The 25,971-nt window shown below is 36.6% G+C and overlaps 1 protein-coding gene across 3 annotated transcripts in view; it reads left to right on the plus strand.

Annotated features, from left to right (window-relative positions):
• The window catches only part of PTPN22 (protein tyrosine phosphatase non-receptor type 22), a 47,836-nt gene that overhangs the window by 15,726 nt on the left and 6,139 nt on the right, over nt 1–25,971 (plus strand). The window contains exons 10-18 of one of the 3 annotated variants that reach the window (XM_054565068.1): nt 2,058–2,144; nt 13,999–14,072; nt 14,210–15,027; nt 16,781–16,873; nt 17,025–17,149; nt 18,293–18,320; nt 21,672–21,752; nt 22,000–22,112; nt 24,599–24,629. In XM_054565068.1, coding sequence (XP_054421043.1) covers nt 2,058–2,144; nt 13,999–14,072; nt 14,210–15,027; nt 16,781–16,873; nt 17,025–17,149; nt 18,293–18,320; nt 21,672–21,752; nt 22,000–22,112; nt 24,599–24,629 — 1,450 coding nt within the window. The remainder of the gene's footprint in view (nt 1–2,057; nt 2,145–13,998; nt 14,073–14,209; nt 15,028–16,780; nt 16,874–17,024; nt 17,150–18,292; nt 18,321–21,671; nt 21,753–21,999; nt 22,113–24,598; nt 24,630–25,971) is intronic. The other 2 variants (XM_054565069.1, XM_054565070.1) reach the window with 2 other exon arrangements.

The following is a 25,971-nucleotide window of genomic DNA, read 5'->3' on the forward strand; positions in this document are numbered from 1 at the left end:
CACACTGCATATATGGGATTATATATGTATCACACTATTCTGACCCATCCCAGATTGCTCCCACCCATTCGCTCCTTCAGCACTGCTCTTCCCCTGTTTTCTCCTCTCCTTTCCAAGTTCAAGCTCTCCCTCCTCGGTGAAACAGTCCCATCCCAAATCGCTCACTTTCACAATATTAATTTCACCCATATTTCCTCACCAGTTATTTTACCCATATATCTAAATGGTCTCCATCTTTAGGATACAGTTTATCATTTATCCATTCATCCATCCATCCAACATGCATTGATATTCGGTATCAGGCACTTTTGTGTAATTTGTTAGAACTACTTTTTCCTGCTTAAACAGCAATACCCTAACATGTGTAAGGCAAACAAAGTGACACATAGGTTTAGAGGCAGAATAATTGACAGGGCAGTTTGGATATTTTCATCTAGAAGCTGTGAACCAAAGGGAAAAAGTGAAGAGCTATTATAATATAAACCTTCTATTTGGCCCACACAGGTTTTCCACTAATAGCTAGTGGAAAAAATAATTTTTTTTCATGTGTTGGCTGTAGGTGTTTTCTATATTCAACCTGTGAGGGGGAAGGTTTATGTGAAATGAAAGCCTTGGCTGCTTTCGAACTGTCAGACTTAAAAGAAGGCTGACCCATGGCAATGTATGCAACCAAGTTGTGTAGTATTAAATTGTAATACTGAGTCAATGAAGAAAACCATACCCATGCCAGAAAAAAAAGTACATTTCAGGTGTATTTTTAAGAGTTAGAAGATGGCTGAAACAATTTTAAGTTAGCCTTCACATTTTGGCATTGTCAACAACTAGCTGAAAAACTTCTTACCACTTATAGCTGCTTTTTCTGTCACTACTCTCACCAGGAAATAGCACAGTAACCAGATGAGTACTTCCTGTATAATTTTTATCTGTTCTTAAGAAATTTAAAGACTGTATCAATGGCCATGTTGGTCCACATAGACTCTGCATTGTTCTCCTGCTAAAATTATATTTGAAAGAAGTTGTGCTTTACTTGTGTGAGACTGTGTAAGAGTCAGAGAAAACCCTGAATAGGCCCATTCAGATGAAAATAAGGAACATACAGTATTTGTCTTTCTCTGACTGGCTTATGTACCATATGATTCACACACTTGTGGATTCTAATGAACAAACTGAACTAACAAGTGAAACAGAGACAGGCTTACAGATAGAGAGCAGGCTGACAGCTGAGGGCGGGGGGTTAGAGGGTGGAGGGATCGAGCCAAAAGGAAAAAGGACTCAAGGAAAAAAAGTAGATAGAAAATCAAGTGCTTGAGCTGGCACAGAGGGGAAGACGGAGTAGTAAAAACCCACGAACACTGTAATTGTAGAAGAATCATTTCTCTATGGTGAAATTATTTTATAACTATACATTTCTAAACTCTATTCAATAACCCACTCTGATATCTTCGCTGGGACAGAATTTCAGCAGTTTGATCTAAGTTCACTAAACTAAGTGTCAGAAGATTCAGGTTCTAACCCAAGTCCTGGAAATTAGTTCCGAATGACCTTGGACAAATTGTCTATAAACAGGAATAATCGCCTAGATTGTTTATAGATCAATTATAAGGGTCAGGTTAAATAATATGTATTAAAACCATCTATCTAGCCATAAACCACAATATATCTACCTTTTTCCAGAGAAGGTAGAGGTGGCTCACACACAAAAAAATGTATCCAATATGAAATAAAATTTTTAACATCTGAGCAAGGAAAACAGAATTAAAGGGATGAAGATGGAAGAAGAGATCAGAAAGAAAGTGAGGTTAAAACATAAAAAAAAAAAAAAAAAAAACCATGTTGCAAGGTCCCTGCTTGTATATTAGTTAGAGGTAGAACAAATATTTAGCTGTATCTAGCAACCTGAAATGGCTATGCAAATGTAAGGCACTGTCATTAAGCGAATGTTAATGGCTTTTTTGGGTTTGTTATCCTAGGATTTGATTAGTTTGTATTTCTGAAATCTGGTTCAGTTGCTCACCAAGGCTTTTGTTTTCCTCCTTCTGGTTCGTGATGCTCTCCAGGAACAGTATGAGCTGGTCTACAAAGCTGTACTAGAACTGTTTACAAGGCAAATGGATATCATCAGAGATAGACACTCTGGAACAGAGGTAAACTTTGCACTTGATGTTTTGTCAGTTTTTTAAAGAATGTTTGATTTGGTGAGGGGCTCTTAGGTTAGTTGAAGGACTTAGCTTATTATTTATCATTACAACTAAATTAGAGTGTCCAATGTGCACAAGCTGTATTGCCAAGCTCCGGTGGAGAAGGGCAAACAGTGGAAGTATGTTAACTTAGAAAATTCATCTTTTGGTTAACCTCTTCCGTACAATATTTAGCTAAATTTAGAAACAATAGGTGTGAAAGAGTAAGCATATATTCTGCTCCCATGCAGTAAGTTAGAAATGAGAGTGACAGCTACAAAGTGAAGCCGTAATAAAGTACTGATGTGGTTTTTCAGTTTACTCCAGCCTCATTTTGATGGCATATGTCTCATCAAATTTTGAGAATATTTTAGAATATCCAAAGGATTTTTAGATACATAATTGCTTTAGATATAAAAGCAATTATGATTTCACCAAATTCCAATTTAAAAATATTGAGTATTCTGGGATTTGCTGTTTTGATCTTATTACAAAAACTGGTAAGTCAGATACTGTGTAATCACAAAATTACTAACTTACTGGTACCTTCTAAGGTATATGTAACATATACATATTAATTTAATTTTTAATATCACATTTTGGATAGATAATCTGAAAATATTCACTGAGGACCTACTGTTTCCACAGCACTAAGAATACAAAGTATAGCCCTGACTGGGTAGCTCAGTTGGTTAGGGCATCATCCTGATACACCAAAGTTGCGGGTTCGATCCCTGGTCAGGGTGCATGCAAGAAGCAACCAATGAATGCATGAATAAGTGCAACAACAAATCAATGTTCCTCTTTCCCTCTCTTCTTTCCTCTCTCTCTCTCAAAATCAATAAATAAAAATTAAAAAATTAAGAATACAAAGTATATAAGAGATGACCCTGATCATAATTCCATCAGCTGATGATGAAATCCTAGGGAAAGAGCAAATCCTAGGGAAGGAAAAGATAGACAGACAAACTGTTAAGGCTAAGGAGTGCGCTTAGCAACCCTATGGTTAATGCCAACTCCGAGGAGAAACAACATGGTGGAAGATGATAGAAATGCAAGTGTAATTGTCAGAAAATGTTACTTATATGCTATTTTTGACTCTTTTTGCTAGTACTCCCTCAATAAGGTTAAATAATAGAGGTGATATCAATGACCTAATTTTAATGGAAAAGATTCACATGTTTCACTACTAAGTGTGATGCTGACTTGATTGGATATATTTATATTTTAATTGTTTAAAGAAAGTATTTGTTGATTTCTATTTTATTAAGAAATTTTTCCAGGAAGAATGTAAATCCAGTCAATTGCACATTTTTGCATTTGTGGAATGATGACATGGATTTTCTCCTTTAACCCATTGATATAGTCCTATCATTGGATTTGTTAACATCAAACCATCCTTGTACTCTTAGAAAAAAACCCTTCTTGAACAAAAAATATCCTTTTGAAGTGTTGCTACAGCATGTGAGCTAATATTTTATTTAGATTTCAGAAAATGTCAATAAAATTTAGCCTGGCAGCAGTGCTGTGACTTTAGCCAGCTGGGTTTTTTGGACTGGGTCTTTGGTCAGTAAGTCGAAACAGGGGAACATGGCTCATGCTCCCACTGAGGAAGCTGATTAAAGACGGCAAACAGAACTTCTGTTTCTGGGAATGTTGAGTAGACATACTTTTTCCTATTCCTCCCACTAAGTGCAACCAAAACCCCCTGGACATTATATATAAAACAAATATAAGAAGACAGATCAGCTAGGGACTTGGATCCAAGAAAAAACGTGATGGTGAGTTCCCTGGGTTTTCCTTTGCCTCATATATTCCAGGCTTGGAACTAAAGAAACCAACAGCCTGGAAATGCCAACAGTGCAGACAAAAGAAGACCCAACAAAAGCCTGCTCTCTCTAGCCTAAGGACCAGGAACAGGGAGGCCCAGCAAGACATGAAACTTCCAGATAACAATCACTCTACTTTAGTCAACACCAAATTAAAAAAAGGGCCCTCAACCCCATGCCAGCAAAGGCTGAGTGAGGAGCCTAGATCCCACCAGCACAGGACTATAATAAAGTGCTGGGGTCATGCCAGAAAGCTCAAGCAGAGAGCTAGGACTGTCATCCCCACTGGCCTGCAATGTGGTTTCCCTGCAGTGCCAGTGACGACCACACGGGGAGCCTGAGCTTCCACCTGGCGGTAACATGGCGCCCCAATGCCTCCCACTGAGGTTAGGGTCAGAAGAGGCCACATGGGTAGTCAGGACTTTCACCACCAGCCAACAGGAGTGGGGCCACCCCCACCACAGTGTCAGAGATGAAATGGGAGCCTCCCCCATGGTGTCCCCTTTGAGTATCAACAGAGGTTACTTCTTACTCAGTGAGGAGACTGGTGGAGGTAGAACCCATCCAGTAGTGACAAGGCAGCAGCACCTCTTCTCCTGTCAGAATGCAGTAAAAAACAAACAAACAAATGAACAGCTAAAAGAGAAGGTTAAACTAAGGTCCAGAGCATCATGTCTCAAACCAAATGAATAAAACAATCAACAGATGGCAACACTGAAATGACAGAGATGTTAGAATTTTCTGGCAAAGATTTAAAAGCGGCCATGATAAAAATACTTCAATGAGCATGTACAAACATGCTTAAAACAAATTAAAAAAATAGAAAGGCTCAGCAAAGAAATGTAAAGACTCAACAAAGAAACAAGAAATAAAGAAGAGCTGAAAAATACAGTAATTGAAAAAAAATAGCTTAGTAAATAGGCTCAACAGCAGAGTACAGGGTACAGAAGAAAGCATTAATGAAATGGAAGATAGAACAATAGAAATTGCCCAATCTGAACAACAGAAATAAAATAAACTGAAAAAAATAAATAAATAAACACAACCTTAGAGAACCAAGGGACTGCAGCAAAAAACAGCATTTGCGTCATTGAAGTGCAAGGAGCAGAGGAGAAAAAAAGACTAAAGACTAAAAAAGGACCAAAAGATTCATCATAATTAAACCTCTGAACCTAAAGACAAAGATTATAGGAAACAGCCAGAGGAAAAGGATCTTAACTGAAGGAGGAAAACAATTAGAATGACAATGGATTTGTCATCAGAAACCATGGAGGCCAGAAAGAAATGGCAGAATATTTGTCAAGTACTGAAAGAAAAGAACTCTCAACTGGGAATTCTACACCTGGTGAAAATATCCTTCAAGATTGAAGGGGGAAGCAAGACATTCTCAGATGAAAAAAAATTAAGAGAATTTGCCACCAGTAGACTTACCCTAAAATAATAGCAAAGGAGGTTTCCTAAACAGAAAGGAAATTGTGAAAGGAAAAACGTGGTAAGCAAAAACGGATAAATATAATAAGTTTTCCTTCTCTTAAGTTTTCTAAATTGTTTGATGGTGGAAGCAAAAATTATAACACTGTCCGATGTGGTTTTAAATGCATTAGAGGAAATATTTAGGGTTATTACATAAGCAGGGAAGAGTTAGGAATGTCAAGGGAGGTAAGGCTTCTGTCCCAGAACTAGCAAAACGGTAACACCTGTAGACTGTGATGAGTTATGTATACATATAAGGAGGGACCTGAAAAATTTGGAATTTATTTATAAAAAATTGTGCATGTATTCTTACATGTTTAAACTTCAGGCACCCTCAAAGTACTCTCCATTTGATGCAATACACCTCTTGAGACTTTTTTCCACTGTTCAAAACAGTTTTTGAACTTGTCGATTTTGGTGTCTTTTGGGGCTTCTGCTGTTTTTTTGTTTCACCTCTTCCACATCAGCAAAACGTTTTCCTCTGAGGACTTTTTTCATCCAGGGAAACAAAAATGAGTTGCTTGGGGTGAGATTGAGTAAATAGGGAGGGTAGGGCATGGGCGTCATGCTGTTTTTTGGTCAAAAACTGCTGAACACTCAGCGCAGTGTGGGCAGGTGCGCTCATAAATCACCCACCATAAATGGGCAAATGGGTTCAAAGAGTCTTCAAAAAAAATTCACTGAAGCCAAATACAGACTCACAACAATACCAGCTGGTGCACTGATACAGATGGGTTCCCAGAACACTCACCTAGCAGGGAAGCCTGTACTACAGGGGGCCTGCCCTCCAGAAGATAATTCCAGGGTTTTTTGGGTCCCCCCTCATAATGTAATACCAAGGGCTACAACCTCCAAAGCTACACAAAGACATACCTTAAAAAAATAAATAAATCAAAATGAAATTCTAAAAATATACAGGAAAAAGAAAAACGTGAAAGAGAGAGAACAAACAGAAAACAAAAAAATAAAATGGCAGACTTAAGCCCTACAATCAATAATTACACTAAATGTGAGTGGTATAAATACGCCAATTGGAAGACAGATTGGCAAAGTGGATTGAAAACATGACCCAACTATATGCTATTGGGTCATATTTTCTATAAAAAACACACTTCGAAATATAAGCTGGAAAAAAGATACATCATGTAAACATGAATAAAAGGAAAGTAGAAGTAGCTGTAGAGGGTGGGGCAAAGGTTTACAGTTATGAGTACATGAAACAGTTTATTCTTGTATTATTTTAATTAATTATTGTATTCATTTCCATACAGACAACTGTAAACCTAATTTTTTCCCCACCCTATATTAATACCAGATAAAGTAAAACAAAGAAAACAATCACAAAGAGAGACATTATATAATAATAAAAGGGTTAATCCACCTGTAAGTCATAGCAATCTTAAACATGTATGGACCAAACAGAACTGTAAGGTATGTGAAGCAAAAACCGATAGAAATGAAAGGAGAAATAGACAAATCCACAGTTACAGTTGGAGACCTCAATATCCCTTTCTCAACAAATGGCAGAAAAACTTGACGGGAAATCAGCAAGAATAAGGCACTCAACACCACCATCAACCAACAGGATCAAAATGATATTTATAGAACATTCCACCCAATAACACATGAATACATATTCTTCAAGTGCTGATGGAACATATAGCAGGATGAACCATACCATGGGCCATTAAACAATCGAAAAATTTTAAGGAATTGAAATCATATGAATTGTATTTTCTGACCACAATGAAATTAAACTAGAAGCTAATAATGGAAAGATAATGGGAAAAGATTCAAATAGTTGGAAACTAACCACACTCCTCTAAATAATCCATTGAGTCAAAGAGAAAGTATCAAAGGGAATTTTTAAAAATGCATTGAACTGAATAAAAATGAAAATACATGTCAAATTTGTGCGGCAGAGCTATAGCAGTACTGTTAGGGGAGTTTATAGCACTCTAAATGCATGCATAGAAAGCAGTAAAAGATCAAATCAAAAACGTGAGCTCCCACTTTGAGAATCGAGAAAAAAAGAGAGAAAAAAAATGCCAGAGAAAATGAAAGGAAATAGTAAAGAGCAGAAATCAATGAAATTGAAAACAAAAAAAAAAATAGAGAAAAATCAGTGAATCAAAGAGCTGGTTCTTTGAAAAGATCAATAAAATTTATAAACATCTCAGAAGACTAATAAAGAAAAAAGGGCAAAGATAGCAATTACCAATATCAGGAATGAAGTGGGAAATCTTTGCAGTCTCTTCAGATATCAAAAGGGGTAATAAAAGAATATGGCACGAACAGCTCAACACATTTAATTTCACCCCTTAGACAAAATGGATTACTTCCTCGAAAAACACAAACTGCCACAACTCACTCAACATGAAATAGAGAATTGGAATAGACCCGCAATGATTCAGGAAACTGAGCTTGTAATTTTACAACTCCCTCCCGCAGAAGAAATCTCCAGGTCCACATTGTTTCACTGGAGCATCTTACCAAATGTTTAATGAAAAATTAACACCAATTTTATACAATCTGTATCAGAAAACAAATATAGGAGGAGACACTTCCACATTCACATTTTACCGTTTTAACCCTTTTAAAGTGTACAATGTAGTAGCATTAAGTACCTTTACAATGTGTATGACAATCACTGTTTATTCCTAAAAATTTTTCAGCATCTTAATCAGAATCTCTCCATGCCCCCATCCCAACCCCTAGTAACTTCTATTTGTCTCTATACATTTGCCGATTTTAGGTACATTATATAAAGGGAGTCATATATTTATTCTTTTCTATCCGGCTGATTTCATGCAGCATGATTTTTCAAGGTATATTCATTTTGCAACATGTATCAGAATTTTATTTTTTTTTATGGCTGTACAGTGTTTCATTGTGTGTACACACCACATTTTGCTTCAGTGGACACTTAGCTGCTCCCACCTTTTGTCTATTGTGAATAATGCTGCTGCCAACATGGGCATAACAATGTGTGTTCAAGTGCCTATTTTAAACTTTTGGGTGTATACCACTAAATGAAATAGCTGGATTATATAGTAATTTTGTTTAATTTTGTAAAGGTACTGTCATACTGTTTTTCATTGTGACTGCAAAATTTTACATTCTCACTAGAAATGCAGAAGGGTTCCAATTTCTCCGTATCCTTGCCAGCACTTAATATTTTCTGGGTTTTTCTTTTTTTAAGATAATAGCCGTCCTAATGTGCGTAAAGTGGCATTTCATGGTTTTGATTTGCAGATCCCTAATGATTAGTGATGTTAAGCATTTTTTTGTGTGATTATTGGCCATTGGTGTATTTTCTTTGGAGGAACATCTATCCAAGTCCTTTTACTCATTTACTTTTCAAAATTTTTTACCGTGGTAAAATATGCATAAAATTGAGCACCTTGACCAATTTTATGTATATAGTCCGGTGATATGACGTATATTCATGTGGTTGAGCAGCCATCACCGCCACCCACTTCCAGGATCTTCATCCTGCAGAGCTGGGACTCCCTACCCGCTAAACCCTAAGTCCCCATTCCAGCCTCCCCAAAGCCCCGTTACAACGCTTTCTGGTTCACAGAAGGGAACCGCCATTCTACTTCTGTTTCTGTGAATTTAACCTTGTATCACTGGAATCATGATATTTGTCCTTTTGCGTTTGGCTTATTTCAGTTACCATAATGTTCTCAAGGGTCATCAGTGTTGTAACATGTGTCGGAATTGCCTTCCTTTTCACGACTGAATAATATTCCGCTGTATGTATATGCCACATTTTGTTTATCCAATTATCCATCGATGGGCACTTGGTTTGCTTTCAACTTTTGGCTATTGTGAATAATGCTGTTAAGAACATGAGTATATAAATACTTCTTTGTGTCCCTGTTTTCAGTTCTTTTGGGTATATAGTCAGGAGTTGCTGGATCATATGGTAATTACGTTTAATTTTTTGAGGTACTGCCATATTGCCTTTCACAGCGGCTGCACCCATTTTAGATCCCCACCAGGAAAGCACACAAGGGTTTTAGTTTCTCTTCATCCTCACCAACACTTGTTATTTTCTGTTTTTATTTGTATTTATTTTTTATAGTGGCTATTCTAATGGGCATAAAGTGGGGACTTATGTGATTCTTCTTTGCATTTTACTGACTAGTGATGTTTTGTGTCTTTTCATGTGCTCTCTGACCATTTGTATTTCATTTTTGGAAAAATGTCTATTCAAATCCTTTGCCCATTTTTAAATTGTTTCTTTTTGCTTGTTTGCTTGTTGTGGAGTTTTAAGAGTTCTCTTTATACTCTGAATTTTAATCCTTTATCAGATATGTGGTTTGCAAACTTTGTCTCCCATTCTACAGATAGGCCTTCTATTCTGTTGATTGTGTACTTTAATTCATGGAAGTTTTTAATTTTTATAAAATCCAATTTATTTTTTTCTTTTGTTGCTAATGCCTTTGGTGTTACGTCCAAGAAATTATTGCCACATCCAATGTCATGGAGCTTTCTATGTTTCCTTTCTCTTAAGAGAAGAGTGGTATAGTTTTAACTCTTATGTTTAAGAATTTGATTCATTTTGAGTTAACTTTTGTATATGGTGTAAGGTAAGGGTCCAACTTCATTCTTTTGCATGTTTACATACAGCTTTCGCAGCACCATTTGTTGAAAATACTGTCTTTTCTCCATGGAAGTCCTTGGCACCCTCATCAGAAATCAAATGCCCACATACAGAACTTTCTTGCCAGGCTATTTGTGCCATTGGCCCTGTGCCTGTGCCACACTGTCTTTGTAATACATTTGGAAATAAGGCAGTACGAGCCCTCCAACTCTGCTCTCCTTTTCCAAGATTGTTCTGGCTCTGTCAGCAATGTTTTATAATTTTAAACATAAATGTCTTTCACCTTCTGGGTTAAATGTATTCCTAAGTACTTTTTTGTTGCTAATATAAATAAAATTGCTTTTCAAAAATTTTCTTTTCAGATTGTTTTTGCTCATGTACAGAAATACAACTGGTTTTTGTGTGTTGATTTGTATATGTCAACTTTGCTGCATTTGTTTATCAGCTCTGGCTTTTGTGTGTGGGGGGGGTATCTTTTGACATATAAGATCACGCCATCTGTAGATAATAACTTTACTTCCTCTTTTCCAATTTGGATGCCTTTTATTTGTTGTTGTTTTTTTTCTTACTTAATTTCTCTGGCTAGAATTTCTAGTACTCTGTTGACTAGAAGTGGCAAAAGTCAACATCCCTGCCTTATTCTTGATGTTAGGGGCAAAGCTTTCAGTCTTTCAACATCATGTATGATGTTAATTGTGGGTTTTTTCCTATGTGGCCTTTATCATACTGAGGAAGTTCCCTTATGTTCTTAGTTTGCTGTTTTTTTTTTAATTCTCACCCCAGGATATGTTTATTGATTCTTAGAAAGAGAGAGAAAGGGAGGGAGGGAGGGAAGGAGGGAGGGAGACAGAGAGAGAGGGAAGCATAGATGTGAGAGGGAAACATCAACATGAGAGAGAAACATTGGTCGGCTGCTTCCGCACTGGTGCCCTGACCAGGGATCAAACCCACAACCTTCTGGTGTACAGAATGGCCAGGACTTACTGAGTGTTTTTATTATAAATTTTGTCAAATGCTGTTTTTTCCTGCATCAATGATGTGATTATGTGGGTTTCCCTTTCTTCATTCTATGAATGTGGTGTATTACAATGATTTTTATATGCTAACCCATTCGTGTATTCTGGGACTAAACCCCACTTTGTCATGGTGTATAATTCTTTTAATATGCTGCTGAATTCAGTTTGCTTGTATTTTGTTAAGGACTTTCGCATCAATATTCATAAAGGATATTGGTCTGTAGTTTTCATTTTTTATGTAGTGTCTTTGTCTGGCTTTGGTATCAGGGTGATGCTGGCCTCATAGATTGACTTAGGAAGTGAGCTCATCTATTCAACTTTTTTGGAAGAGTTTGTGGAGGACCGGTATTAATTCCTCCTTTAATATTTTGTAGAATTCACAAATGAAGTCATCTGGTCCTGGGCTTTTCTTTGTTGGGCCATGTTTTGATTACTAATTCAGCCTATTTATACTAGCTGTAGGGCTCTCCTGATTTTCTGTTTCTTTCGGAGTCAGTTTTGGTTGATCATGTGTTTCTAGGCATGTGTCCATTTCCTCTAGCTTATACAATTTGTTGGCATATAATTGTTCATATTATTATCTTATACTTTTTATTTCTCTAAAATTGGTAGTAATGTCCCACTTCTTTCCTGAAATTTGAGATTCTGTAACTTTGAGTCTTCTCTTTTCCTTAGTTAATCTACCTAAATGTCTATCAATTTTATTGACCTTTTTAGTGGATCAACTTTTGGTCTTGTTCATTTTCCCCACTGTTTTCTTAGTCTCCATTTCATTTATCTCTGCTCCAGTCTTTAGTGTTTCCCCCTTTCTGCTAGCTTTGGGTTTAGTTTTCCTTTTTTCTAGCTCCTTAACTTGTAAGTTATTGATTTGAAGTTTTTCTTCTTTTTTAATGTAGGAATTTCCAGGTATAAATTTCTTTCTGAGTGCTGCTTTCACTGTATCCCATCTATTTTGTTATGCTGCATTTTCATTCATTTCTAAATATTTTCTAATTTTCATTGTTATTTCTTCTTTGACTCATTAGTTGTTGAAGTGTTTATTTTACATATATTTGTGCATTTTTATGTTTTCATTCTGTTATTGATTTCTAGTTTCAATTCATTATGATTTAAAGAGATACTTTGTATAATTTTAGTCTGTTAAAATTTATTAAGACTTGTTTTGTGGCTTAACATGTGGTTTATCCTGGAGAATGTTCTGTATATGTTTGGGAAGAATGTGTATGCTGTTGGGTGGAGTGTCTTTTAGGACTAACTGGTTTATGGTGTTGCTCATATCTGCTCTCTATTCCTTATTGATCTTCTGTCTTTCTCATTGTTCTATCTGCTATTGAAAGTGGGGTAGTACAGTCTCTGAATCAGTTTATCACGCCTGCTGTAACAAGTACCGCAAACTGTGGAGGGCTCGAACAACAAACTTCTTTTCTCAGTTCCGGAGGCAGGAAGTCCAAAATAAAGGTGTAAGCAGGACCACGCTCTCTCTCATAGCTCTGGCCGGCGGTGGGGGGAGCGGGGGTCCTTCTTGCTTCTCCCTAGTGTCTGGAGTTTGCCAGCAGTCCCAGGCATTTATTAGCTTGCAGATGCATTGCTCCACTTCCCATCTCCATCATCATACATTGCACAACATTCTCCCTGTGTGTCTCTGAGTGTCAGTTTTCTCTTCTTTTTTTAAAAAAGATTTTATTTATTTACTTTTAGGGAGAGGGGAAAGGAAGGAGAAAGAGAGGGAGAGAAACATCAACGTGTGAGAGATACATCGATTGGTTGCCTCTCACATGCCCCCAACCAGGGACTTGGCCTGCAACCCAGCCATGTGCCCTTCCTGGGAATTGAACCAGAAACCTTTGGTTCACAGGCCAGTGCTCAATCCACTGAGCCACACCAACCAGGGCCTGTTTTCTCTTCTTGAGAGGACACATATCATTGTGTTAGGACCCACCCTAATCCAGTATGCCCTCATCTTCACTAATTATATCTGCAAAGCCCCTACTTTTAAATAAGGTCAGTTAAAGATATCCAGGGTTATTATTTAACATACCTTTCTGAGAGTACAGTTAAACCCATAACAGGTGTTATCTTACAATTGCTGATGACTTTTTTTTTTAACATTTAAACATCTCTGAAATCAAGATGTATTTTACAATCAATGGTATCTTCAATTCCATGAGCCTCAGTTACCAATTTCATAATGTGATAATTACTATGAAGACAATACGGACTGAGAGTGGCTGGGCAAGTGTGTGGGAGTGTGATTTTAGGTTGAGTGGTCAGGGAAGGTTCCTTATGTAGCTGACATTTAAGTAAAGAGTAATTACGTAGAAGGGGCCAGCCATGCAAAACCTGGGGCAAGAGTCTTTCACCAACCAGAGGGAACAGTAAGTATAAAAGCCTTGAACTGGAAACAAGTTTGGCATACTTAAGGAGGAGCAAAACAAATAAACAAACAAAAAATCAAAACAACGACAAACTCCCAAAACCAGCGGAGCTGGGGCATAGTAAGGAAGAAAAAGGTAGAACAAGATGATATTTGTATGGGACTAAAAGCCACCTGTTAACACTAAGGGTTGAGATGATGAAATTTCTGGACATAGAGTGTTCTTAAGAATAAAGCTCCTCCCAAGAACATTTTAAAACTTGCACCTTTTAAAAGACGATGCGATAAGGAAATCCTTTCTAATTTCTGTAACACCATTAATCCTTTATTCTGATCCCTTTGACCTCAGTATGTGAACATGTTCTTGCTGGGTTCAGTATTTTGGAAACTCATCTAACTCTTTTATGAGTTATTTTAAATCTTTATACTTTCTGGAAAATGACTTCTCAGGCTTATGAATATAAAGTCTCTCACTGTCATTGCTTCACTAAAAAACAATCTCTTATCTCTCTTGAAGATTGAAGTGAAGTATTCAGTTCCAGAGCAAAATCCCAGTCCAGAAGCAGACTATTCTCTTAATTTACCAGACAGGTGAGTATAATTTTACATGTCTAAATGTGTCTCAGAGGCACATCTCATGCTTATAACTCATTGTGATGCTGGGGCAAGGTATGGAAGAGGCCTGTTAGGGGTATGATATCATTATTACTTTCTTTTTGTCTCGGCAGCGTAACAGAAGCAGGACCGCGGAACCAAGAGAGCAAACAACAGATAAGGGCGAAAAATGCAGAAGCTTCTTCCTTTGACCTTAGGATGTCTAAAATAAGTGAAAAGAAAGGGTTAGCTTTGCACCCTGTTACACGGAACAGTTCTTTTGAGTTTTTGGAGCTCAATTGTGGTTATAACAAAAATGCTGACACAGCCATGAAATGGGAGACAAAGGCATTTGCCATGGCTGGGGAGCCTCTTCAGAAGCATCAAAGTTTGGACTTGAGCTCCATTTCGTTTGGAGCATGTCCTAATTCTAAGCCTGTAATTGAGGAAGAAAGGTATTTCAATTCAAAGGGGCCAATAATGCGGACCAAGTCAACTCCCTTTGAATTGACACAACAGAGAGACACCAAGGAATTGGGCATCAAGGGAAATTTTTCTTACTTGGAACCTCCACCGAACAGTTCTTGCCTTGAGGCGACTCACAAAGCGATGCATGTTTCTTCCGGAGAACTGAATTATTCACTGTTGTGTGACTCCAAGCACCCAATGTGCAATGTCTCTAATGCAAAGCAGCATGACTCGAGCGCTTTTAATGCACATTCTTACCTGTCTTTAATGGAAGATCCTTATTTTCCATCCTTGTCTCCAAGCAGTACTGGCTCTAAGATGTCTCTTGATTTACCCGAGAAACAAGATAGAACTGCGTCACCCTGTTCTTTGTTGCCAACATCCTCTGCAACCCTATTTCCTTATTATGAGTCACCTGGTTCTTCAGCACTGAACCCCCCAACTGATTTCTCCCTCGCACTGAACCAAGGGACAGCAGGACTCGGTAAATTATTTTTAAAAGTTTTTATAGGCTTTTAGATTTCACTTTGTTTCTCCAGAAGATTTGGTTTCCTTTCATCCTCCCCCTTGTCCTTCTCTGTTTGCTTCCTTCTCTTTTAATGATGTGATAAGTTGAAAATAGCAAAAACAGACGTGTAACATTCCATGAGCTATATGATCTGTGATCCGTGATCTATGCCGACAGGAGTGTTTCTGACAAAGGCAATTCTCATTCCTGAAAATGTATATCAAAGGTCCACAGTTCACCCTTAACCTACAGAAGCAGCTTCCAAAAGAATGTAAGAGAAGGTTTGATCGGCGCCACCACATGGTTACTCAGAATGTTTCCTGCACGACCATGTGGCTATGCGAAGTTGAAGGGAGAGCTAAGAATGGCGGTCTCTTGCTGAGGCAGTTGGAAGGGGACCTAATTTTCTACTGCCTTTTTATGATAAGTTAGCAGATGGGAATATGCATTCCATATTCTGTGTGGGATTTTAATCATATATACAACTTTACTTTCATATTTAATAATTCTAGGTTTTTGCCTATTTGCACATTGTTTTACTGAGTGGTTTGGTATTGGAAGTAATTATCTTGTTAGAGATGATTATAATAGTTTGATGTGGAGGAAGAGAAGGAAAACAAAGAGTAAGTTTAACTCTCGTAGGTAGATCATCAGAAATTTATGGAAAGTATTCCACCTGAATAAGAAGTAGAAAGAGCTTTTACTCTATAATATTATTGCATCATTTCTTAATAGATGTGTAGATGGGTAGCTTTGTTACAGAAATATTTTATCTGGATCTTGTTCCTTCTCTGATTAGATTATTTTATGTACCTTGGTCTTGTTTTATAATTTAGGAGAATTTTATTTTTCTAAATGCCTATAATACTTTAAAATCCTCTGAGCATCAACATTAAAAGATACATCTTTATCTTCAGGGATTGAAACAACATTGACATGTGTGCCCTCTGGTGGCAGTTTCTTATAATAGCATTCAATTTTTTTCTGTAAAAATCCTGAATATATCTATAGAAATATAGAAAACCCTGTTATAATATTGTTTTGTAAAAAAAATTCACATATTCTTCATCCTTGTGAAATGAGTAAGAAATGCTAAGATATTTATGATTTTACCTAGCTTGTCATTGAATCTTTGGCATCTAAAAGTGCTTTTATGATGCTATAATGTATATTCTATGTGAAACAAACAAAAAAAGAGTTATGTAATTTTTTTAAAAGACTGCATTTTTTTTTTTTTAGAGAAAGGAGAGGAGAGGGAGAAAGAGGGAGAGAAACTTCAATGTGTGAGAGAAACAGTGGTCTGTTTCCTCTCGTATGTCTCCAACCAGGGACCTGGCCTGCAACCTATGCATGTGCCCTGACCAGAAATTGAACAAGTGACCTTTTGGTTTGTGGGATGATGCCCAACCCACTGAGCCACACCAGTCAGGGCAAGAGTTATGTAACTTAAACTAATATAATATTTCATATTATGTTAACTGATCCTCAGAGACTCAATCAAACTACTTTCTGGCTTTTAAAAGAAAAAATGCATTTTGAAGAAGCAAAAACCTCCTGGGTTTGCAATTTAAGATGAGAGAATTTATTTTGCTTTTCCCTTGAGTGAACAGATACTGGCTTAAATATTGTAATGATGCTTGATGGGATTTACGTAAAGATTAGAATGTAAGAATTTTTTTTGGATTTTCCTGATTAAAAATTGTAATTATATTTCTGACATTTTGGATAGCAACTTCTCCAAGAATAGATGATGAAATCCCCCCTCCTCTTCCCGAACGGACACCTGAATCTTTTATTGTGGTAGAGGAAGCGGGTGAGTACAGTTCAGTAAGTGTAACATGAAGTGTGGATTAACGAGGTCACTTCTCAAGTCCTTCCAAAGTTCTGTGTGCTATAGCTCAGAAACACTTGCTTTCTAGAAGATTTATAACTCTCCTAAGAATTGGACTATATTTCCTTTCTTCCAGGAGAAGTCCCACTGAGCGTTCCGGAATCTTCATCCTCAGCTGTGATGACAGAAATTGGAAGATCACTAGAATGCAGTGGAACATCTGAATCAAACAAACCTGATGACTCTGTGAGACTTAGGCCAACCAAGGTCAGTAACTTTTTTTTTTCTGACTCTACTCTTTTGGCCTTAACAGACTAAAGTCCTACTCCTTGTATTTTTAACACCTGTGTATTACTCAGTGAATATTAAGCAGATCCTACTTATAAAACAATATGCCAAAGTACATGGACGATAAAGAGATGTGGAAGACCCAATTATTGCCCTTAAGAAATTTATAGTCTACCAGTGGAGATACAGCATGTGTATACAAGTATTTTTCTCTATTTCTTATAACAAGGCAAATATGACCAGTGCTATATGAAAGATAAAAGATTTGGAAGTGTAGGCAATCCCTTCAGGTGGGAAGTGGTCAAGGAAGACTTAGTCAAAGTGAAAACATTTGAGCTGAATTCTTGAAGGAGAGTTAAAGCTAAAAGAAATGTTTCATAAATAGTTTCTTTGCAGTAGTCATTTGGCTGTATCGTGTGTGCTGTGATGAAGTATTTATAGAGAGTAATTTTTTTTTTGAGTGACAGATGTCCATATTATTTGAGTTATACTTGTTGGAATAATGTTCCCTGATTCTGGAAGAAAAATCTAACCTTTCAACAATCTGATATGCATTTGTATATATTCTATGAACCAACTACCTTACAATATCAGAGATCAGAAAAGTAATTAACTAAAACATTTAAACATGCTTACAACTGCAATGCTGGTAGGCAAATATTCTCTATCTTTTTAATTATACTTTTAAGTTACTAGTAATTGTTATTATTATTGTTAACAATATGCTACATAAGATATTTTTTCATTAAATAACCCCCAGAGCAGAGAACAATCCCTCCTTTTCCAATGTCATGAAATAACTTCAATTTCAACAATTTACTGCCTACTAAAATTTCAGGGAAATGTTCTGAGTAGAAAGGAAATAGGTCAAAACAGGATCAGTTTAGAACTAACTGTCATGACATATAAAAATTACTTTAAGAGCTAATGCCTTTTTTTAAATAATTCAGCACAACTCATAAGTCACAAAAAATAGGGTCAACACTTCATAACTATCTCTTACTGGTATATGCAATATAATTTCAAAAATTTCATGTATTGCTTTGAGTTTGTAAATTTGTGCACATATTCTTGTTTCACTTTTCCTTTCTTTCTCTCTCTCTTTTTTTTTTTTTTTTTCAGAATGTAAGACTTCAGCGTCCCAATTCAGGTAAAAAAATTCTCTTGGCTTTAGATGAGATTTTAGCCCTGAGTATTTGTACTGAAAGAATGGCTTACAGTAATTCACCTCAAGAGATGGCATGGTTCTCGTAATAGCTTCCCCTGTTTATTGATTGATTTCTGATTTCCCCAGACTAGGAGTTTTGTTTTGTCAAGGGCGGAGTGAAGACAGGATTTTAGGATTCTGCCCTTCAATACGTAACCCTTTAAAAAAGCTATTTTATTTAGTATCTCTTCAACCTTTGCAGCAGTTCCATTTTATACGTTTTGTCATCGTTCACAGGGTGATTCTAGAAACTCTTTGTGACCATTTAGATCTTTAACTTTGTGGCCATTTAGATCTTTAACTAAAGATTTAGATGTTTAACTTGACTTATCTAAAAGTTAAAACTTAACTTTTTAGATCTTTATCTGAAAAAGCCTTCTCCAGGGCTTTCCTGGGCTTCGCTTGCCTCATACAGTGAGTAGCAACATCAACAGCTGACCTGATTGGTGCTTGACATACACTGTAACAGGTGGTGGTTGCCCATAACATATTTATTCATGTTAACATATTATTCACTTATCGTGTTCATATTATACATAAATAGGTAGTATAACACAGAGGTTGAAAAAATGGGCTTTAGAGTCCGAATTTAATTCAAATCCCCACAGTACCAAGAGTTTTCAAAAGCATAATGGTGGTTAACTTATATACTCTATCAATATTTCTCACTTATAAAATGAGGATACCAGAACTCCTGTTTTAGAGGATTTCCACAAGGATTAAGTGCAATAATGCACATGAAGCTTTAAGCGCAGTGATTATCAAATCATAGGCTCTCATTAAATGTTACCTCTTATCACTTTTATTAGATAATTATTAAATGAGCATTTCCTAGGCAAGCTCTGTGTGTCTTACATCTTTTTAGGAGGATATATAAGAAAAGGTATTGCTAGAAGGACAAATACCATACGATTTCACTTACATGTAGAATCTAAAAAACAAAATAAATGAAAAAAATTGAAACAGGCTCATAAATGCAGAGAACGGAGCGATGGTCACCGGAGGGGAGAGGGACTGGGGGACTGGGTGAAAAAGATCAAGGAATTAAGAAGTGCAAATTGTTAGTTACAAAATAGTCACATGGGTGTAAAGTATAGTGTAGGGAATAAAGGTCAGTAATATTGTAATAACTATATGATGCCAGGTGGGTACTGGAAATATCAAGAGGAACACTTTGTTAAGTATATGATTGTCTAACCACTATGCTGTTCACCTGAAACTAATAGAAAATAATATTGAATGTAAAAAAAAGATATATTGTGAAGAACATAGAGGATTTGCTTTAAAATAATTTAGCAAAGAAAAAAGGGTAAAGGTACAATTGAGCAAATCTGGAAAAATCTTGAAAATTATTGAACTGAGGAAATGGAGGTTCATTGTACTAATTTCTATACTTTGAAATACATTAAAAAATTTTCCTTGAGAAAAAGAGAGAAAAAGAAAGGGTACTGTTGAACGCGTGCATTCAAATGGGGTTGACAAAATCAATACCCATTTGGAAGGATTAAGCGGTAACCTGTGTGGCCCCGGCTATAACCACCAGGGGTGCTCAGGAAAGGCGTCACCGGGCAGAAGAAAGACACATAAGACGATGGGTAGACAGAGTGATGAAGCAGGGGATGCCAGGGGGCGAGCGACAAGGTCACAGTGACTTCGAGATAGAAATAAGAGTGACGAGTGCAGAGGAATGGCGAGCAGGTGAATTTAACGGCAACAGGAGTTCTACTCTGGGAAATATGGACAGCAAATCGGGCTGGATAAAACGTGGGAAGGTGCTGAAGAACTTCTAAGCAAGGCAGATGAACTATGCAGGAGGACAGGCGAATCTGGAGGGAGTAGGCTCGTGGCTGCCAACCTACCCTGAAGGGAATAGGGAGGCATCGCTAAATGAGGGTGGAGTTCGTTATTTTTTTCTTTTTAGGGTGATGAGACTGTTTTGAAATTAGATAGCAATGATGGTTGCACAACACTGTGAATGTACTCTATCAGTCACAACAAATTTTGTCATGTGTATTTTATCACACACACAGTCAGGCGGAAGAATTTAGATTTAATGCAGTAAGCATGGTAAGGTCCTTCATCAGGTGAGTATCAACATGAAGGTGGCATTTCAGGAAGGTATTTGGCAGTCTGGTGTTAACTGAAAGTTCCTTTCAGTTCTTAGAATATTTTCTAATAGCGAACTGGAAGATGATAAGCTACTTAAAGTAGTTATCAAATGTTTATTAAATGCCTACTACATGCCACTTATTGTATTAGGTGCTAGAAACAAGTATTGTACTTTAATTTTGCATTTTACCCAGCATATAGGAATAAACAAGAGAATTTGCTTTATAGACGAATACTAAGACCTAAAAAACCAAATGACCAAAGATAGATGAAACCAGCCCTTAACTACATTTTCATTTTCAGAGGACATTAATCTAGTATATAATTGTACTCAGCACTGTATAATAAGAAGCCTATGTCACTAGAACAGCATTTGTATCTTTAGGACTTATAGCAGGGGAAAGAGCCTCGTTATTTAAAAATTTTTATTATGAAAAATTTCAACACTTATTTTAAACCTACCATGATAGCATTATCACACCAATAAAATTAACTAATTTCTTAATATTACCTAATATCCAGACATGTTTCAGTTTCTTACATTGTCTTAACAATGCCGTTTCACTGTATGTTTATTTGAATCTGGATTCAAACAAAGGCTACACATTGTATTTGGTTTGTATGTTTCTTACATCTTTTAAAATTTATAAGAGGTCACCTCCCTTTTTATATTTTGTCGTGCCCTCTGTTTGCTGCTGGGAGTAGGTCATGGGGAAAGGTCGCTAACGTTCCAGACCCGGCTGTCTGACTCCCATGGTTTCGCTTGACAGGCTCCTCTTTCCCCAGGATGCTCTGTAAAGTGGTCATTAAAAGTAGGAGCTAAATTAACTTCAAGTTTGGTTTCTTTGGAAAACCGCTTTTGTAAGTGAGCTTATGAGTTTGTGATAAATCAGAGGCTCAGTGGTTAAAGAGCTAGAACACAATTCTTGAGGCTCCAGTCATTGTTCAGATCATTTTTTATTTGGCTGTAGGTGCATAATGAAAAATTGGAGAGGGTGGGGAGGAGGGCGGGTGGAGGTGGACGAGGGTATGAGGGGATAAATGGGAATGGAAAAAATACAATACATACATACATACATACATACATACATAATTGGGAAAGCTATACAAAACCAAAAAGGGGCCTCGACTCAAGACTTTTCAGTGATGGCTGTTTGTGTTTGTTGCACGCTCTTCTTATCATAGATCTACGAGAAGATCGTTCCTCTCCCCCTCCGCCACTCCCAGAAAGAACCCCAGAGTCCTTCTTACTTGCCGATGAAGACTGTAAGTGGCAGCACTTTCTCTCCAAAAAATTATAAAAACAAAGCTGTTAAAAGGTTAATGATAAAGCAGGACCTAAATGAGAAAGGTACAAGGAATGATTAAATAAGATAAGAATAATATATTTAAAAATCCCACAATGTATTGTAAAAATGATGCATAAAAAAGCCAAGCTAAGAATTACTGAATATATACCTATATAAAACCTGAAAGCTTAAGTTTTTTTGTTTGTTTTTGTTTTTGTTTTTAGGTATGCAGGCTCAACCCATAAATGTTTATTCTAGCTGTCCTAATGCCATGGAAAATTCAACGTCTTCAAAACAGACATTGAAGACTCCTGGAAAAAGTTTCACAAGGAGTAAGGTAAAGAAGATGGAGTTTATTAAAACATGCCTGAAGCTCTTCATTATTGAAAGTGACCCTCCTTTGCTCCCCTCTCCCACCAGCTGCTGGCATTAAGATGAAAAGGCAGATTATGTATCTTCACTGAAATGGTTGGTCTTACAACTTTCAAAATTAATGGAAGGAAACAACAACAACAACAAAATACAGCTTAGTTTAAAGCACACCCAATTAAACCATCAACTTTTTTTTCTTTCCTGGAATGAGACAAACTGACTCCAAAGTTCATACAGGAGGATGAAAAGAGCAAGAATGGCCAGTAAACTAGAAAAAAATTAAAATAGAATTAAAAGCAGTGGAAGGAGCTAGCTTCCTTGAGAGCTTGGAAAACATTGCAAAGCCCCAATAATTAAAGTGGAATGATATTGGTGTATGAAGAAAACACATACCAACAGAGCAGAAGGGGGAATCCAGAAATAGGTTTAAACATGTATAGGATTTTGGTATATAGTTAACTATGGATGTTTTAATAATTGTTGTGGGGTGAACTAAAGAGGCAACTGAAGAAAAATCTATGATCCCTACCTCACAGCTATACGAGGATGTATTCTAGGAGGGTAAAATATTTAATTAAAAAAAAATAAAACAAATGAACAAATGAAACCAACCCAAAAAGTACTAAAAAAACAAACAAACTTGGAACGATTACTTTACAACCTGGGAGTGAGAAAGACCTATATAACTATGACTGAGAATCCAGGAACCATAAGAAGAAAGATTTATAAATTCACTTAAATAAAATAGAAAATTTCTGCATGACAAAAATAATATCACCTTAAAAATCAAAAGACAGAGGACAAATTGGAGAAAAATATCTGCATCTGGCATCATAGCTAAGGAGTTGTTTCTTTAATACATAAATATTTCTAGAAATTCATAGAAAATAATATCCCTAATAGAAAAGTGGGCAAAAAAAAATGATTGGATAATTTAAACAAAAATAAATATGCATGTCTGCCCATTAAACATTTGATATTTTCAACCTCACTCACAAGAGAAATGCAAATTAAGAACACTGAGACATACTGTTTTTCATGTATCAGAATGGCAAATTCCAAAGTTTGACTCTGTCAGGCTGGCTATGGGAAAATAAGCACACGCCTGCGTTGTGGGTGGGAATGTCAAGTGGTATAACTTCCGTGAAGGACAATTTAGCAATATCTATCAAATGCATACACCTTTTGATCCATCTGTAGGAATTTATCCTTTAAATAAGTGTGTACATATATGAAATGAATTGTATCCCAGATTATTTACTGGAGCATTATTAACTAAAGCATAAACATTAATCATTAGGGAAATTGATTAAGTAAATCATGGTAGATGCATACAATGGAATACTATGTAACTAAAGAAATGATGACTTTCTCACTCTATATATAATTTATTAACTTTTGCTTAGAAGAAACAAAATATAATCTATATTCGTATTATATATTTATATGTAACTGGAGGGCTACAATGGTTATCAGGGGGGAGGGTTAGAAAACTGGGTAGACAGAAAACAAGAATGGTAGCATTTAAAAAATTTTTTTTAAATTGAATTTATTGGGGTGATATTGGTTCATAAAGCCATAAAAGTGTCAAGTGTACGACTCAATTAAACATCATCTGCACATTGCACCATGGGCCTATCGCCCAAGAATGGTAGCATTTTTTACTAAGATATTTTGAATTACGAGTAAATGATCTATTTTTAAAATTCTAAAAAAATTTTTTCAAAAAAAGAATTTATTAAAGATCTATTATATAGAAGACAACATTTCTGTTAGGTGTTAAGAACAAAGAAATGTCATAAAAGATATCTGCCTGCCCTTGAAAAGAGTCCAGTTAGTCATTGCAACCGCATGCATGTATAAGAAACAACTTGAAAACTAGCAGGGAGAAACGAATACCATGGAACAGGTTAAGCATACATGCTGAGGATATGTGGAGAAATCTGGTAGGTTCCTGAAAGGGATAAACTAGACATTCCACTGTAACAGAGACCAAGGACATGGGTTTGCTGGAAGGGAGGAAGAAGGAAGGAGCCTGGCTAACAGTGTGGACGGGACCTTAGAAACTGAGCTCTGAATGTGATTGATAAAAATCCTTGGCCAGAATGGGAATGGCTATGCATCACAGCTATCTTCAGGAGCCCTTGTGGGTTCTCGAACAGTCCTTAAAAGGAGAAGTAGGGAACTCAGTTTTTTCCCTGATATTCTGGTAGAACTATTTTTAAATACTTAGTGTGATTCTCATATGGGTAGGAAAAATAGCAAGATAAAATCAAGTGGAGACTTTGCATTGAATTAAAAATGACAAGATGGAAAAACAATTTTGTGCATTTTGATGGCTATTTTTAAAGGAAATCAATCCTTTTGACTGAAGTCTGTATTTCTACTTGATTAAAGTATTTTGGATCTCACACACAAAAATTAACATTTTCCTTTTCTTCATTTCTGTAGAGTTTGAAAATCTTGCGGAACATGAAAAAGAGTAAGCATCTTTATATTTATTTTTTTAGAACATATGTGCTGCTTTCATAATTATTTAACTCTTCCTTACATAACCGCTCTGTGAAAAAGTTAATATTATTCCTAAACAGAGGCTTGCTCGGTCCTGAGGGTCAGGTCACTCCCAAACCTTGTACTGTGCTGGGTATGACTCACTAAAGCACAGAAACTTAAAGAACTGTAAAGAATCACTAGAGTACAGAACCTTAAATTAAAGTAAAGAACCTTGTGCTGGACTCCACAGTGATAACAGTGGGCAGGGAGTAGGGGCGGGGAAGTTCTGCTTGACCCACTAGTGTAATAGAATGACTTTTGGCACTTTCTACTCATCCTAAGATGCTGTCATCCAAGTGTGCTGTTTAAAATTCCCAGCAGTCTAACCTCAAATGTATTTTCTTTGAAAACAGTCACAGCAAAGCATATTGTGAAACAAATGTGTTGATTTAATGAAATAAAGTATTGACACATTTCTATTTTTACCAAGTATTATTAGCAATAGTAAGTCTGTTGCTTACTATTTTTGCTAAACTGTAATGAAAACAAAACCCAAGGACTACTGAAACTGTGGAACTTGATTATCTTAGAAAACCTTAGTTACAACTACAAAGTATACAAAGCATAGTGATACAGTTTTGACAAATGTGATCCATGTGGTTAATCGCCCAGGACCAATACCAGCTACTTGGTATTACAGGGAGGGACGGAGAAAACCTGACGAAAGGTATTATTAAAGTGGGAAGGGTTATAGCTGAATCTTACTTACCCTTTCCTTCTTTCTATCCATGACCGTGTGCTAGTCTGCTCTCACTGCTACCACACTTGGTCTCCAAAGTGAACTGGTTTCCCGACCTGATGGCTAAAGTATGATGGGAAAGTATGATGGCTAAAACCAGCCAAAAGAGAATTTAAACATTTCAAGAGGAGGAAATTACAGTACAAAACAGGAGAATCAAGCAGTTAAAAGCAAAAGAAATGAGTGACTTGAATAGCCAACCAAAGATTGATTTGATCAGCTTAGCTTATAAAACACACAGGTTTCTTTTTCTAAAAACAAAACAAAACAAAACAAAACAAGAAAAACCCTTCTTTCTCAAGCTCCAATCCTGTCTTGGGGATATTAGATAAAGACACAGAAACTTGCGGCTGATGTGGGTTGGCACTGATTGGCGACATGGGACTTTCTGAGGCCTGAGTCTTACATCTAAGTAAGGGCTCCCAGGTCATTCTCTGGATCGAGGCTGACTTCTGTTTCTCAGCTGCCTTCATCCTCAGGTCTTTGGTCCTTAAATGAAGAACAATATCTGGTTCCCAAATTGATCCCGAAG

Source organism: Pteronotus mesoamericanus, unplaced genomic scaffold, assembly GCF_021234165.1.
Source record: "Pteronotus mesoamericanus isolate MK-2021 breed Mesoamerican mustached bat unplaced genomic scaffold, CSHL_Meso_final scaffold_99, whole genome shotgun sequence".
Lineage (NCBI taxonomy): Eukaryota > Metazoa > Chordata > Mammalia > Chiroptera > Mormoopidae > Pteronotus > Pteronotus mesoamericanus.